At 35.7% G+C, this 18,067-nt stretch overlaps 1 protein-coding gene across 1 annotated transcript; it reads right to left on the bottom strand.

Moving 5' to 3' along the window:
* Positions 1 to 6,507: 6,507 nt before the first annotated feature.
* LOC132048875 (kinesin-like protein KIN-12B) lies at positions 6,508 to 16,153 on the bottom strand. The gene is made up of 16 exons (XM_059439577.1): positions 15,800 to 16,153; positions 14,039 to 14,176; positions 13,765 to 13,848; positions 13,534 to 13,659; positions 13,385 to 13,444; positions 13,247 to 13,300; positions 13,063 to 13,155; positions 12,328 to 12,423; positions 11,903 to 12,048; positions 10,923 to 11,072; positions 10,672 to 10,801; positions 9,295 to 10,566; positions 9,122 to 9,220; positions 8,885 to 9,037; positions 8,003 to 8,803; positions 6,508 to 7,061 (listed from the first exon to the last, which is right to left on the bottom strand). The coding sequence occupies exons 1-16, from the start codon at positions 16,070 to 16,072 to the stop codon at positions 6,750 to 6,752; spliced, it is 3,987 nt and encodes a 1,328-aa protein (XP_059295560.1). The 5' UTR covers positions 16,073 to 16,153; the 3' UTR covers positions 6,508 to 6,749.
* Positions 16,154 to 18,067: the final 1,914 nt, after the last annotated feature.

Raw genomic sequence — 18,067 nt, 5'->3', positions numbered from 1 at the left:
AATAATGGCAAATCACTCCCTCCAATTTTATGCCATCTTTATTCCCCTTCTTCAAAAGTTATCACTTCTATTCTTGATTTAGTTAAATGAAAACAAAAACATTAGTTTTTCAAAAAAAGAAGAAAAGCATTGTAAAACTAGGTTGGCAGTGGTGAAGTTCTGACTTGGCTAAGGAATCAGATGACTTTTCCTGAAAATCCCGTCTGCTTTAAAGAAACAAACAATGGAAAAAATAAGACAATTAATTAAAGAAAATAAAGAGATACAGAGGGTTGTAGTCAGATGTATATGATCTTTTCATCTTTAATTAAAGATTTCGGGTTTAAGTTCATAGGCAAATTCGGGATTTAAAATTTATGAGTTCATACAGTATATTTCATATATTCTTTTAATACATATTCTCTAGATCCGTCAATGTTCTCGAGCCTTAAGTATAGAAAAAGTTCTTATAGGAATGCTTCCCTCGGGTCTTACCAAAGGTGCATTTCAGCTTTATGAGTTCTGAATTTGACGACTTTAAGTGCTAATAACTAAATTCTAAATTTAATATTTGTACATACACATTTAATGAATTTCGTTACACAAATATAGTGTTTGAACAAAAAATATTGAATATGGTCGAATTCATATCTGAACTTCTACCGCCACCTCCGAACTTTATACACCTCAAATTGAATTAATCGGGACCATAATATGGATGTCATACCGGGAAACAAAAAAGACAGGGAGAAATGGACAAGTAGAAAAAGTAAAAAAGATGGAAAAGAAGTAGTGGAATTCAGATGTTTAGAGATGCTTTAACAAAGGTATACTTTTTTCTCCAAGAGAAGCTGTCAGCAAATTCACTTACATTTTATAAACACCAACAAAAAAAAAAAAAAAAAATCTTCAGCCATAACTTGTTTTTGGAGGCTGTTTTTAAATATTATTTTGTTTATATACAATCTTTAATATTTTTCATAAATTTAGTCGTTTTAGCATCATGCATCTGTTCCAAAATATTTGACATTTTAAAAATAAGAACCTATTTGTACATAAATCTAGTTAAAAGAAAAAAAAAATGATTTCCCATATATATTTAATTTTGTTTGCACAACATGGAAAAAGAACCCTTTGCAATTTACTTTCTTCATTTTCCTGCTATTATTATTTTGTCTTCATTTCTTTTCTTCTTTTATTTCCTTCCTATTTTTAAAAAACTCAAAAGATACTTCCGGAAAAGAAGATACATGAATCTTCCTTTATTACTAGTCCACAATAAAGTCAACTTGGTTGGTGAAAAAAAGATTTCAGTTATTTGTTAAATCACATTGAACATACCAAACCTGTTAAAATCATGAACAAGAAAAAAAAATCTAAGAAAATGAAAAAGAATGATGGATTTTGACTGCATGAATAGATTTTTAATCATAGCATTTCCATAATTAACTCCGGACATAACGAAAAATTAGGGTCCACAATGAAGTGGATAGTTTTGAGGGAGATTGATTAAATATGTTCTTAGTTATAATTGGAGATTATTGATCAACCAATTGTTTTCCGAGATAAGGGTGGTAGGGTTTGTGGGGAAATTAAGATGAGACATTTGCATACTAGTCTCATGCTACAAATGTCGTACATTATGCTATAATATTTGTACGTTAATCGGGCAAGTTACAACAACAACAACGTACCTAGTGAAATTCCACTATGTGACGTTTGGAGAGGTTAAAGTGTCTGGGCCTTACTAAGGTAAGGAGGTTCTTCCGAAAAGACTAAAGGCCGAAAAGCGTAGAAAAAAAAAAAAGGGTTAGATAAGGACTAGTAATTCAAAACAAAAGATGCAAATGAAATAAAAAAAAAAATGCGTTAGATAAGGACTAACAATTCAAAACGGTATGCAAATAAAAATACCAAAACCAAAGTAAGAATTATGAAAAATTTCATCTATTGCGAGAAAACGAGACTATATGACATTACCTAATTAAATCTCTCTCAGTCGTGATCAGATCTAATTAGAAAGCTATGTGATATTCAAGTTTGATTTCGAAATGAATAGACTTCGACATAAAATTGAAGAGTGACAAAATCAAGTGATAATTAGGTCGATGGAAGCAAATAATTTTTGTTTTGAAACTAATATATATATATAATAATAGTTTTCCCCTCACAGAAGTATTTCAACAATCAAGAGGTCACAATTCTAACCATAGTATTATAACTTTGAATCTAATAACTGTTGGCGATATAGATGCCTAGCCAGTTTTAATCTTGTCGGATTTTTTGTTTTAATCATTTTGTGAAATGTCACTGGGTATGTATTATTAATGCAAACTTTGCATTTAACTTATACAACATTTGATATCCAATTTCGTCACACTAATAAAAAGTTTGGTTTTCAACACAAAACCTGCTTTATTGAAATCACAATAATCGGCATAACTCATGAAAGAATCTATGAATCATTTTATGTAGGATGAAATGTAAAATGACAATGACTATATTAATAATATCTGGATAAGAGCAAGTGAAGAACGAAAGTACCGTCAAAGTAGTAACAAGTTTTGTTATATTATTCACCGTATAATAATTTTTATTTTATTATTATTTATCTCATAATAATTTACGTATTTTAATTCCTGCATAACTAGTTCGCCTATTAAATAACTTGAAATGTATGCACTACATCAACAAGGATTGTGATGGAGTGGCATATATATATATATATATATATATCCCTTTATCTTTAACCAGATGACTCGGGTTCGAGCTCAGAGTATGGAGTCTGTCTTTATTAGGGAGTGTTTTACACTTCATATGAAATTTCGCGGCGTAAATCTGGATGTAAACGGGCCCAATACAGATACAGAACAACAACAACATACTAAAGAAATCCCACGGTATGTGGGGTACGGGAGGGTAAAATGTCGCAGACCTTACCTCCATTTCGAAAGATAGAGAGGTACATTTCGGAAGACCTCGACTCAAGAGAAAACATGATGAGAAAAGGTCGGATAAGCGAGGAACAGGTTCGAAAGAATACGAAAATGAAACTAACGAAAGCGAAAAAGCCATGATAAAGCAGTATGAGAAAATAGAAACAGTGGCTACCCAGATAAATACGATAATCGTGGTACACGGACTAACATATAGTTGCGCGAATCAAAGGACAAGAAAATGAAGATCAAAACCGCGACTACTAGTACGACGGGATACTAGCCTTCTACCCTAATCTGAGTCCTCCGTAGCCTCCTATCTAAGGTCATGTCCCTAAAAATGGAACTGCGCCATGTCCTGTCTAAGCACCTCTCCCCAATACTTCTTCTGCCTACCTCTACCTCTTCTGAAACTGTCCATAGCCAACCTTTCACACCTTCGCACTGGGGCATATGTGTCTCTCCTCCTCACATGCCCAAACCATCTCAGCCGCGCTTCCCGCATCTTGTCCTCCACTGATGCCACTCCCAATACAGATACAGAACATCAGGTGGAAAAAATAAAATATATGTACTATACTTTTGATTATCAAGTCCTTGTTATGTGGTTTGGATTATCAAGTCCTTGTTGTGTGGTTGGAAGAGGGGTCCAATTACCAGGCTGTCAATAGAATCTTCCCTATCATGCTGTATATATCATACCTTCCATTCACTTTATGTCTCTTTCTTTCAACTTAAGCAGCAAATTTTCTCTGATATCTTTTTGGTATATGATAAATTAAAAATAAAAATAAAAAAGCAGGCTGTGATTGTGAAGATTGAGTAACCAACTTCATCATTTTGCTTTCACCAACTATATCTTTCACATCCTCATTTCATCAAATCTATTGTGATCTTTCAAGAATATCTCAAGATTTCTACTTAATGTCTATATCAAGTTCATAGATTTGGATTATAGCAAAGTGATTTGCTTATTGTCAAAGTAATGTTGCTTAAGATTATTTTATTAAAGCACATTGTACTATTTTTTAAAGCACATTTTACTCTAACAAGACATTAGCACTACTTTAACAGTATCATTATTGGATTCGATTCGTAAATAATGTTATAATCAATGATCAAATAAGATAGGGGAATCTGAATATATATTCTCATACCTACATCTTTTTTCCTTTTTGTATAATTGAGATACCTCGAGGGCCATTGACACAGTTCGAAACTAGGTGGATAATGGACCAGCCCCTTTACCCTTATCCACTAGGGCAATTTGCACGCTTGCCCTTCATACGGACTGGTCTTTAATTTTTGCCCCTCAATTCGCTGGTGTTTAATTTTTGCTCTTCGCTTAAAAAGGTGGCCGAAAATATCCTGAGGTTACGGTTCGAAACCCTGCAGAGTAAAAAATAATAATAATTTCGCAAGGCATAGGTTTCTATGAACTTATGCCTATTCGGGTGAAGTTACATATAACCTATGCTGAAGACGGCAGACTTTGCCTTGTAAGGTAAACTTTTAGTTATGCATGAAGGCAAAGTCTGCCGCATAAGGTAGACTTTTGGCAAAAGCCTTGCCTTGTGATTTTTTTTTTTTTTTTTGGACTGAGCGGGGCTTTGAACCCAGAACCTCAGGTATTTTCGGCCACCTTTTTTAAGCAAAGGAAAAAAATTAGAGACCAGCAATTTGAGGGACAAAAATTAAAGATCACCCCAAAAGAAGGGCAATCCAGGCAAAAAAAATGTAGTATATACTTAAATACAAATTTTGTCATAGAAATAACGCCACCTTTCGGCCATGTAATTGAAAGATAGCTACTATCTACAATGATTATTTTTCAATTACAAAGGCCGAAAAGTGGCTATTTGTAAATTTACCCGCTTTTGTCTATGACAAGGCTCGAACCCATGATGTAGGCTTGATTCATACATCACGCACTACACTCTAACCATTTATATCTACATCTAATTTGACTTCATTCGGATACATGATGCAAAAAGTAGACAGTATTTATTTTTCCATTTTGGTAAACTGGAAATAAGAAAACTATTGTAGCCACAGAAAAAGAGTCACTTTCTTTTGTATAATTTATATTTTCTTTTTGCAAAGAGTTGGTTCTCTCCATGGGCCAATTGAGATATCGTAGTTAACAAACAGGATATCTATAATGGACCACAAAGAGAACCAAAACTTGCTCCATGTTACTGTTCCATTTCCCTTTCCTGATTAAAATGGTAGCTAGGTTTCATCTACATGTCATTTTCATCACCATTTGCCCCATTGATTTTCTTTGAAGTTGGTGTCTGTCCCTTCCTATAATAAAGGAGAAAAATTGGTTATATACATACATATATATTCACACACACACAACACGCACATATCATAATCTTAGATTGTTTTAGTCTATAATCTCATTATGGTTTAGGATAACATGCATATACCCTCAGATAAGATAAGTGGTGTTTCTTAATCACACAAATAGGGTAAAAGAAATATATCGACAATTAAATCAATATACGTTAATTGGCCACACTTGTGTAGACATACGATTACTGTATTTAAGTACAAAAGCTGAGGCATGTTGGCATTTGAAAATTTTAGATTTTGGAGGATACTTTGAGAAGCGGTTTTGTTAGGTAATTTCATCCTATCTGCCTTGTTGGGTGAAGTTTCTCGATTGCAATGCATGCGAAACATAGCATATACTCACTGATATATTCGAGATGTACACGAGCTAGTCTTAACATCCTTTTTATGAAATCAAATATGGGATCCACAACAATTCCATGGCTAATATATGGCTAGGGAATGAGCCTACATGGTATCTTTCCTATCTTTTGTATTTGAGTGAAAAAGAAGTGTCAGTGCAAAGAAGAGAGAAAAATGGTCCACAAGTAGCAAGAGTTACATGTCAGAGAAGACAATCCCACAAGCTATTTGTTTAATGGTCTCCTTGATATGATAGACTACAATATCAACAAAGCTGCCAATTTTTTCCAAAGTACTAATGGACTGTCTGTTCTTGGCTTTCAAATATTATACAAGAAAATGCAATGGCATACTAGTCTGAGCCACTTGAAGATTGCCCCCTATCCTATTGACACCAAAACCAAGCAAATAAATGATCTAAGCTACTAGTGAACATCCATGTTCATTCTTGGGATCTTTCTACAGTTCCTATTGTCTCCATTTCTAGGTCCCACCCTATCCAAATAATGCACATCCCAAATTTTTGAAAAAAGAAAATAGTTGATACCTTCCACACCCCTACATCAGCATATGATTTTCAATGTTTGTGTAGAAATATGGCCTTCCCTAGGATAAAATGAAGGTAAATGCTTGATAAAATAGCATAATCCTTGATAGAGAATGAATTGAATCACTAGTATGCTAACTAGATAAGATAAAAAAGTATACATGCTAGTTGGAGTAATTACACTTCGTGTTTGTTCGGTAGAGTCTGCCACTAAGTTACTATAACAAGCGGAAACTTGTCTTTCAAAAGTAGTTCCTAAAATATCTGCACATACTGCTTCATTGACAAACACTGGACCAAAATCCTGAATCTGAGATTAAAAGGGAAGACCAAGAGAGGGTAAACACGAGAAGTTGAATAGAGAGTAAGGATAAAACCAATCATTCTTGTCATGCTATCGATCAATTATAGGAATTGGATACAAAGAGCTTGATAGAATAATAAGTTGTTCCTTTCACAATTGGTGAGACAATTCCTATCATTGAAATTTGAAGAGAAAAGCTACATCTTTCCAAAACTATGTAACAAACTATTATTGGTACATACAACAAACACCACCACCTTTACATCACAAATATCCTAGTCTATATATTGCATCGATCATGGCCAAAGAACCAAGAAGAGGGCTCTACTAACTTTGACAAGTCCTCCTCTTCTCTATTGTAAAATGACTCGATTTCTTCTCTGCACTGCTGATCACCTCCATTATTCATCTCCCCTGCATCATATGCTGTTGTCTCGGAATGATCATAAATGACTTCTGATCTTTGATTAGGCAGGCGGGATTCTTTGAGTAACTGATTCAAATTGTTTATCTCCTTTTCATGTTTTTTCTTCAGTTTATCAATCTGTTTGTAAGCCATGTTAGCTTCTTGCTCTGCCCCAATCGCTCGTTTCTGCATAACATTAGAACTTATTAGAGAACTTTGGTAAAAAAATTACATATCCGAAAGAAGAAAAACGTGCTTCAGGGCAACCAAATCTGCTATAATTTCTCATTATATATCATGAAAAGGTTCAAAATATTTTTGATCTAGTGTACACATCCACAACACGATCAACTGTTTAACACTAATAGCTCAAGCTAACATAGCCAATTTCCACATCCAGTGCACTGCATAATTCACACAGTCAATTAGCAGAGACTTTCTTCTGGAGGAGCAAGTAATCAAACATAAAACAGATCCAAATGCTTATCCGACATAGCCATAATAATTTCAAGAAAAGCACGAAAGATAATAAAACACGGTAAAACAGAGCTCGTATGGAGATCAAAAAAATAGAAAATAATATCTATATTGAAAATACTTGTTTGAGGTGAGCCAGCACTAGCAGAATGTCACACTCCTAAAGAAAGAGGAAGAGTGTCATCTGTTCTGGTAAGATAATAAGAAATGTTTCCTTGTTTCGAGAAGAAAGCGGAAGACAATAAAAACAGTTTCCTTGTTGTGAGACAAAAGCAGGGACATCTCTGTATCTAACCCTCGTTTCAATGAGGTTAGTTCAAATACTCGTCCTTCTCACAGTACTTAGTAAATATTGTTATAAAAGATGTGTTAACCCACACGACAAGACTTGAAATTACTGGGATATTACACAAAAGCATTCAAAATGCGAGACCCTATATGTAGAATTAGAATTAGAAGTAAAAGAAAAAGATGGGACCATAGGTGGAGATAGAGATGTATAGGAACTATATAATGATGAAAGGAGTAGCATCATAATGAGTAGTTGACTACAAACAACCGGGAAAGCCAGTTCTAATGCTGCAGTGACGAGAAAATACATACTGATAGAATAAAGCGTAACTAGGAAACAATTGATTGCAAAAACTCACCTCAGCGGCTGCGATAGCTTCTTCTGCATCTTTAAGCCGCACAAGCAATTCACCAGCAGCTTGTACAGCTTCAGCAGTATCCCTCAGTTGGGCCTGAAGCCCCTTATTTTCATCCCTAAAATAGCGCCTCTCCTTTTCCCTTTCTACTTTTAGGGCTGAAATTTCTGCAGCAAGAGCATTGATAAATTTAGATTCAGCACCTCTCACTCCTGCCTTTGCAGCTGCGTTTTTGACATCCTCCATACCATCTTGGATCTTCCTATGCCGTATCAGCAATTGCATATGCTTTTCTTCAAGTTCAGCATACTGTTCAAGCATGCGTGCATGTCCCTGCATTGCCATCTGCATTGCTTCTTTCAGCTCTTCCGAGCACTTCTTCTTCAAATCTAGTTCTTGTTTATGCTTTTGAGCCATGCCGCGGCTAGCTTCTAAGTCTAACCTCAATTCTTCTACAAGAGAAATCCATTTACTCTCTGTTTCAGCCCATTGACTCCTCTCCTTTTCAAGTCTCTGTTCAGCACTCTCCTCAGTTGACTCTGGAATAGTGGATAAAGGCGAACGCTCACTTGACTCACATGGATAAGCTAATTGCAGAGGAGAACTTCCTTTCTTGGATGACTTCGGTGAAGAATCTACATAGAACTGGAGTTGGCTTCTCAAATCCTGAATCTCCTCCAGCAAAACATCCCTCTCACCTAAGTCAAAGAAGTTTCTATACCGTTCCAGCTCATCTTGAGTTCTTCTTAATTCAATTTTCGCACTTAAGATTTCTGGATGATTCTCATATTTCTCCTTCAGAACCTGGAAAGCATGAATTAGACATGTATAGCAAGAAGGAGAAATTGTACATATCAATAGACAAAGTTCAAGTCAGGCACATACCTTATGCTCATGAGTGAGTGATAACAATTCATCCTCCATGAACTCCTCTGTTGGTAGGATTCCATCCATTAAGCTCTCAAGACGAACAATCTTATCCTCGCGTGTTTGGCCAATAATGGCATTGCATTCTCGCTCATGTTTGTATTGTTGAATCTGCCATTGGTTGCAATACATGTCAAAGAGATGAAGGAAATAAATGAACGTCGTAAGTGGCTCAACTGACCAACCAAAACCTACCAAGCGGTTGAGTTGCATGATCTCAGAAGTTTGCTTGGCACATATTTCTTCCAGTGCCATCTCCCTCCGTATTGCTCCTGCCAATACCTTTTCTACTGCCTGTAAAAATATTGCACAGAAATAAGTACACGACAGAGAAAAAAGCAAACCATTCATAAAATCTACAAACTTACTTTGGGTACTTGAATCTTGAGCTTTTCGCAGGACTGTGATCCTTCAGCAGGTACCAACTGTGATTCATCGACAAGAACCAATTGCATGTTTGAGCCATCATTGCCGTCTTTAAGCTCTGGCTGGGAATTCCTTGTCTTACATTTACTACACAAAAAGGTCGACCCTCCTTCAAATGACTGATCATCTGTAATAATAGTTTGGACCCCTACATCTACTTTAACAACTGGAATAATTGCTCTAATGTCAGCAGGTTTGCAAGAAAATCTGAATGATGATCGCCTGAAAGACGTACTCTGGTGGTTACTTATAATTTCTAGTCCCCTATGTAGACTAGCAGCTAAATGTTCAGTCGATGTGAAACAACTTTTACTTCTCTGCTTAGGTTGAGAGTCCAAGCAAATACTGTTCGAAGGCTTAGCAAAGGACAAATGTGGTGCATCCAGCTTACTCTCTCTAAGATCCTTCTGAGAAGCACTCAGCATTGATGATGTCTTAAGACTTTTTCTACTGCTATTAACTCTTGGTGAAACACTTGGAGTGGGAGATTTCAAAATAGGAGATATATCATTTGTAACTACACTAATGTCTGTACAGGCTGCATCGCCTTCCAAACACTTAGAAGAGTTTTCAGGAGTTCTTTCATTGTAGCCTTCACATTGCTCTGAGGCTGTTTCTTCTACCAGTTTCGCTTTTACTCCTTGATTGAACAAATTAATGGCCAACGATGGAAGACACTCAATTTCAATGGGCTCTCGAGAAGAATCACTATCAAGCTTCTTCAACATGGATTTCCTCAAACCAGCCTCAACATTTTCTTCTTCACAACTTTGATGATTTGATTCTTCAGCCATTGAACAATTTTCGAAATTCTGCAGCCCAGCACCATGAATAATTTTGTTTTCAGGTTGGACGACTTGTTCAGGTACCTCTTCCTCCATGTTAACGTCCACATCCTCAGAACCTTCCTCTCCGTTGCATGTGTTGTGCTTTTCCTCGTTACGTCCTTCAGAAGGACCAACCAAGGAACTCTTGGAAAGAGTTTTTCGCAAGATTCCAACCTCTTTACTTCCTTCTGGCAGGAGACCTAATAGTTCAGCCTCCTCAACAATTTCCATTTCTGTGTCACCATCCTCGTCTAGAGGAGGTAATGTCATTGGACGGTTTAGGCTGAATTTCAAAAGGTTTAAGCTTCTACGCGCATTCCACCCTGATGAATAATTTCCATTTTGATCTGCTTGAGAGCCATTGGCCTTCACTCTTATCAGCTCATCCTGTAAAAAGGAAAAGAAGGCATTCATTCCCAACAAGACTCATAAACAAAGGAATATGCCAATCGTTAAGACAGATATTAACAAGAAAAGGATTTTAGTGCTTACCTTTAACTGTCGTATAACTTCCCTTAAGACATTTACATCATCTTGCATTTCCTCATTGACTACTGCCTTATTCTTGATTGCCTTTGCGCGCTGGGCAAATCTCAGGGTACTAAGAGTCTCGCTCTTACAACTGCAGTATCAAGAAGAGTAAACGACTCTAAATTATCAACAATTACATAAAGCAAAAGAAATTGAAATGCAAACTTTACGAGAAAGAAATACAATTGAGGGAAGTATGGTTCTGACTCAACCTCTGTGCTGGAGAAATGGCACATATCATTGCAAGTTTTGCATTCCCACCAAGAGATTCCTGTAACAAAAATGTCAACTTGGAATCTCTATAGGGAATGTGCCGATGCTTTCCTGTTTGGGAAACTTCTGCTAGAATGTTTATCAAGTTCCTGCAAATCTCAAAAAAGAAAAATAGTGTAATCAGAAGCAGAGGTGAAAAATATAATTTGAAACAAAAAGAAAAGAGAAAAAGCTGAGAAGTTACAAATTTGACACCCTACGGATGGCAAGAACGGTAATTCTGCAAAACCCTTACAGAAAAAGGAAGCCTGAGCTTCAACTATATTTCTATTTCTTCAGAGAAAAAGAAACGGTGGTCTCATGCTATGCAGTATAACTTTGCAGGAGATAGAAAGGAGCAGATATGTTCCTTTAGTACACAAAATGATCAACCCTAATGTCAGTCTTTATAAATGACTTCTAGTTATAGGAGGAAAAAACAGTAATAACCAGACAGGCACACACACAATTTGAGATTTAACACATAGTTATAGAAGATTTATGACATTTACTGGCAACCCTCTGACATTAATGTCAAGGAAATGAATTTGTCATGCACTCTCTCTAGAGGATCCCACCCACATTCATTGATACATTAAGGTAGATCAGACACATTCAATTGGTAGTCGGTACTATATAGCAGGTCACGAAAATGTTCATAATCGTACCAGGAAGGCAAAAAAATTTCCAGAAAGCCAAAAGGATCCCTAGATGGATAAATTAGATAGTGTTGGGACTTTTTTAACCAAAAACTTAGGAAATTTTCCGATGGTGCCAAGGCCAAGATTACTGAATGAAGTTCATCTTAAAATGGACAAAGTTCCCCTCTTCTTCATCCAATTAGCTAATGAGAAATATGAAATGCATGTTTATGAGTAGATGAAGTAGTTAGCTTTTTGATAGCTAAACCACAGAGAATTTTTCCAACTTAAGAACATACCCCAGCTGTGACAGGGAGCGATTGATGTTCCCAGCTTCCTTCAGGCGTTCTCCAGCTGCACCAGTTAGCTTTTGCCTTTCTGATCCAGCAAGATCTACGAGATTTATCCTACTCGTCTTTAGGCAACTTAAGCCATCGGCCATCCTCTGAATATTAAAATTTTATATAAGATCAACAGCAAACATTTTCAAATCTCAAATACATCAAACAACTGGGAAGGTAAGCAAGTCTTTCCATGCACCCTTATAGCCACCGGAATATGTAAAACTGCTTTATAAAACAAAAAAATGACAAAGAACAAACCATGCATGACTTGTTAATTAGTATTTCAAATAGAGATCAGATTGTTGTAACAAAGGATTGTAAAAGGTCTATAGAATAGTTATAGATCAGATGATAGTCATAAGGACATGAGAAGTTATTACCTTGCAATGTGATTCAACAACACAAGTAAATACACTGTGAGAACGTGAACTCTCAGCATTTATACTAGTGGCGCCAATTCTCCTGTTTGACAAGCCCTGTAAATATTCATTGAGCAAGTTCTATCAGCTTTTCTAAGTAAGTCAGGCCATTTTCATAAGCAATTCCAAAATAAATTAAAAGAATAGAAGAAAAATACAGATGACAGAATTTGACACTGATCACAGATATCACTTGCTGAACCACTGACTCTACTTAACAAATACACAGGTTGAAATCTAGTGGTTTTCTTCACTATTGGTACTGGACAGGATCTTCAAATAAGAGAGAAGACGAAAAATTAAAATATGTGATCCTCTCCTTCTTCATGTGAAGCACAACATTGAAAAAGAAACAGGAAAAAGAAAAAGGCAACAACAACTGCAGCAAGGATCAACACAAAGGCAGGGACATTAGTCTGGGAAACTAAGGCTTTTGCCCTTCCTCGTTCAGGAAATCACAATAGTGAGAAAGAGTGAAGAAAGAAAAGTCCTAGTCTTTGCCCTAAAGTTCAAACAGAAGATAAGATCAAGTTTCTTTCAAATACATGGACATTTCAAAATGACAAGGACGTGAGGACAGAGAATAAAAAATGCAGTCTCATTTGATCAAGTACCACATATTATCTCAAGTTAAAGAGGTGAGAACACATTATTCTTCTGTTGAACACAATGTAAAAAAAAGACTGCAGTCTGAACCTTCACCAAAAGCTTTGTCACATCCTTCATGGTAGAAACACATTCCTCGGTCAAATTTTCAACATAGACACCAGTTCTCACATCCTCCCTGATCTGAAAAGTGAGCCAATTTAAAATTATTAATATAGATTTCTCATAAAGTAGACAATGAACGCAATACGGCTATATGTTAGTTTCCTTCTACCTGGAGGTTTCGTTGACTAGGATCCAGCAAATCAGTGATTTGTTCGTTGTATATCTGCAAATTATGAGTATTAAACAACGTAGCAGAGTTACGTAAGACCTTTTTCACAATGCAAAGTAATCAATCAAGTTGCCTAACCTCAAGAAAGGAGCATCGACACTGATACACGAGTTGTTTGTCAGAATGCTTGATTTGTTCCTGAAAAGAAAATGAATTGACTACAACCGTCAATTTTTATACAAGTGGAGAAAAAACATCATATAATAAGAGAGACAACAGAATATCACCTCCCCAATTCTTTCAAAAAGTCGTTGAAAAACGCGTGGTGTTAAGCCTTGTTGATCACTTCTCAAGTTTTCTTCCAACAAGGCGTTGGCTGGTCCCCATAGTGTATATGTCTTTCCGCTACCAGTCTGATTATTCCAAGTCATGTGAACATTAAGGGGACATCATGTCAGCAAAATAATTTACAATGCAGTTTCTATTTAGCATACTGCAAAACATAAGGCTTAATTTACCTGCCCATAAGCAAATACTGAGCTGTTAAAACCAGCGAGGCAATTTTCAACAAGAGGAGCTCCCACAAGCTGAAATATATCTAGCTGAAAGAGCAAAACAAAGCAGAATCAATCAACATTAATTGATATCTTGCTTCTAGGCACACCTATCGCATTCAAATATATCAATTGCAAACATCTAAAAAAACAAGGAAGAATCAAGCACATTTCTTTTCAATTTTTATGCAGTACTTAATTATATCGATCTCTCTTACAAGTAAAACATTCCTTTTACCTGTGTAGATTGAACATCAGCGATAGAGTCAAATGTAAAACTGTGTCCGGATATTGACAAAGAATCATTAGAAACCTTCTGGGCAACAATTTCGCCCTCTACCTCATCCTTGGTAGGTGGCCTCATCCTCACTATAACCTAAAATCATTGCAGGATCATAAGCTCACAAATTATACTACTTCACACAAACAGAAAACATTAGAAACCAGATACTGAAGAACATGAATTGTAGTGAGCGACAAGCAAAAACATGATACTGGAAGACGTGTGTTTCTATCAATGAAAACAACTACCAGTAAACTGATCTTACAGGTCAAATGACTTAGGCTTCCGCCGTCATTTGGAAAACCAGATTTAGGGTATGCCTGGTATGATGGAACGTGTTTTCCGGAAAAGATTTTCCTATTTTCCTTTGTTTGGTTGCATTAAATATCTTGGAAAATGTTTTCCTTAAAAATTTGAAAGAAAACATTTTCCAGAGCAATAAAAACGCACAAACGCATCCCCAACCCTGCACAACCCGCCCCCTACCTGCCTACCCCACCCTTACACCACACCTACCCCACCTACCCCCACGCTCCTCCCTACCCCCACCCCACCCCCCGCCACCAGAATTTTCAGGGATAAATCCAACTGCAGTTCATATTTCAACTGAAAATCAGATCACTTGTACCAAAATTAAAACAGTTCAGTAAAGTTACATTTTTCTTCAACAAATTCAAATTCAAAAAGTAGAAATTTCAATGATAAATCCAACTGCAATTCATCTTTCAACTGAAAGTCAGATCAATTTCACGGAAATTACTGTTCAGTAGATTTAGATTTTTCTTCAACAAATACAAATGGGAAACTTACTAAATATACACTTCGGCCATCTAGTTTACCAAACATGGCTGAAGTATACACTACCTATACACTTTGGCTGTATAGATAGTGTATAGTGTATAGGTAGTGTATAGTTATGTGCATTATATATATATATATATATATATATATATATATATATATATATATATATATATATATATTACCTATACACTGTGTACATATTTTGTAAACTAGATTACCAAATGGCACTTTGCTGTAATTTTCCCAGTTCAAACACAAAAAAGTAGAAATTTCAAGGATAAATCCAACTGCAATTCATCTTTCAACTGAAAATCAGATCAATTTCACGGAAATTACAAGTTTACCAAACATGGCCAAAGTATACACTACCTATACACTTCGACTGTATAGATAGTGTATAGGTATGTATAGTATATGTATATTTAGTATAATTCACTACCTATACACTGTGTACATAATTTTGTAAACTAGATGACCGGAATTAATCCAACTGCAATTCATCTTTCAACTGAAAATCAGATCAATTTTACCGAAATTCAACCGAATTAGATTTTTCTTCAACAATTTCACATTAAAAAAAAAAGTAGAAATTTCAACTGCAATTCATCTTTCAACTGAAAATCAGATCAATTTTACCGATATTCAACCGAATTAGATTTTTCTTCAACAATTTCACATTAAAAAAAAAGTAGAAATTTCAACTGATAATCAGATCAATCACTATTTAAACAAATTCAAATTCCAAAAAGTAGTAATTTCTTCAACAAATTCAAATTCAACTGAAAAATCAGATAAACTTTACAGAACTTCAACAAATTCTATAAATCCGACTACATTTCATATTTCAACTGACATATCACATCAATTATACAGATATCACTATTTCAAAAAATTCAAAATCAGATAAATTACTTTAACTCCAGAGTCAGCAGCAACAACCGCAGCATTCTCGGAACCTACAGATTCAACACTGAGCTTCCTTTTCAAAGGATTTGAATTCGGATGACGTGGCGGTAACGGAGGAGCATTATTCTCTTTAGACGACGATTTGTTCTTCCGGTAAGAAGGCGGTGGAGTTACCCATTTTTGCTTCGTAGAGCTAGGGTTTGGACTCCACATTGCTTCGTTTTGATTATTCTCTCTTAAGATTGTTGTGCTTCTTTGTTGTTGTACGTTGTGCTTCATTGTTTGTACAGACAAAAAAGAAAAGGGGGGGATTTAGGGTTAGTGTTGAGGAAGAAGAGAAAATAGCCGTTGGGGGAAATGATGAGATTTGAATTGAAATAGGGGTCAAAAGGGGATAAAAGCAATTTGGTCCCTTAATTATTAGTAATTTCTGATTTTGGCACTTGTGATGTATGACTCAATACATTTAACCTTCAACTAATAGGAATGTGTGTTTTTAGTCCCTTTATGGAAGAAGTATGTCGCATTTGAACTACTTTTAGAACTATATTACGATTTAAAAAATAAAATGGAGTAACAATACAATCTTAACATTTGGTTCTATTTCCTTGATTTTCACACTTAATTCTGCATTTTCAGCTATAAATTTCTCACTCTGTCATTCTCAGGGAGAGAGCGAGGTGTAGAAGGATCAAAAGAAATGGTTATGGGGAGGCTGGGCCTAAATCATTTGATATGATTGGGATTGTTTGGTTGGCCTATAATCAACTTTCAATCCTGCAGTGATATATTATTGTTGCTATCTCCTCAACTGAATTCTCTCTTGTAAGCGCTGGATCAGCATCCACTGAAGCCATGCACACAAAATGAGAAGAGTGGCAAAGTGTAATTGACCCTGGAAATTAGTTTTGCTATGAGAAGGTTCCAGATTCACTTTGGAATTAGTTTGTACAGTAATTTTTATGCAGCGTGGTTATATTGTGAGAGAAAGATTGATCCACTAGCTTTCTGAAGAAAGAAATGCAAGTTGATCCAGCCAAGAAGCTTAAGGAATCTGGACTCTAAGCAATAAAATTTGCAGGAACACAACTACTTGGTGTCTACCATTTGTGCATAGCTCAGTTATTGGCGAATTTTGAAAATTTCATGTTTTTTTTTTTTTTTTTTTTTTTTTTTTTTTTTTTTTTTTGATAAAACTGAAACTTGTGTCGAGACCCAAATGATTGAACTTTTCTTAAGTGATATTTTATCATTATAATGACTATAATACTCATTCCCAAGTTCTGTGGACTTGAGAACTGTATATTAACTTTTTGTGGAAGGACATGTCTCCTGTGGGGCTTAATTACCCAATTTTACTAACTCACGTGAGGCCGTTGCATGTGATCAATAGTTCTTTGTTTTGTGAGCGTGAAGAGGGGCAATAGTTTTATGATATACGTTCACAAGTTTAATAGCGATTAGGAGTTCTAACTTTGATTTTGTCGGGATAGAAAATTAAACACAAACATGAAATAGGAAGTGTTTTAGACGTATATATAAGGTAATATTGTGGTTCTCTTTTGAATTATTGAGAGGAACAAGTGCATATAATAAAACTTGAAATCTGCATTATATAGCGATTTTGTGTTTCAGCCAAAATATAGAAGAAGCGATCCGGTGCACATAAGCTCTCCCGCTTACGCACGGGGGTTCGAAAAGGTGGGGGCGCGAAATGCTACAGGCCTATCAGCGCACTTATCCTATATTTCAACCAAAATATAGTGTTCTCCTTTTTGCTTTAGCTATTATGAATATTTCTGCTTCCTTTTTCCCACTTTTTTAGGCTATGAATGATTGGTGATTTCGGATTTCAGATAATTGAAATGAACCATGCTGAACTTCGCATCAACTTTTATGATCTATTTGGTATTATAAGTACTCAAGCTCGGGCAAATACATTTGACTCTATTAACACTAACTAATTGATATTCAATCATGATGCCAATATATAAATGTCCTTCATGTTGGGCCCGTGCTTTGCACCAGCAATTCTTATCTAGTTACTCCCTCCATCCCAATTTAAGTGTCTTAATTTGACTCGGCACGGAGGCTAAGAAATAAGGGGAGACTTTTGAATCTTGTGGTCTTAAATTAAAGATGTCTGGGGTCATTTAAATCTTGTGATCTTAAACTTGCCTTGGAATTGGAAAACTTACTAAATATAGAAAGAGACACTCTTTTTGAGACAAACCAAAAAGGAAAGCAAGACACTTAAAATGGAACGGAGGGAGT

The sequence above is a fragment of the Lycium ferocissimum genome, chromosome 1 (genome assembly GCF_029784015.1).
Source record: "Lycium ferocissimum isolate CSIRO_LF1 chromosome 1, AGI_CSIRO_Lferr_CH_V1, whole genome shotgun sequence".
Classification (NCBI taxonomy): Eukaryota; Viridiplantae; Streptophyta; class Magnoliopsida; order Solanales; family Solanaceae; genus Lycium; species Lycium ferocissimum.
The sequence above is the reverse complement of the archived record's forward strand: the minus strand, read 5'-3'. Positions and strand labels throughout refer to the sequence as shown.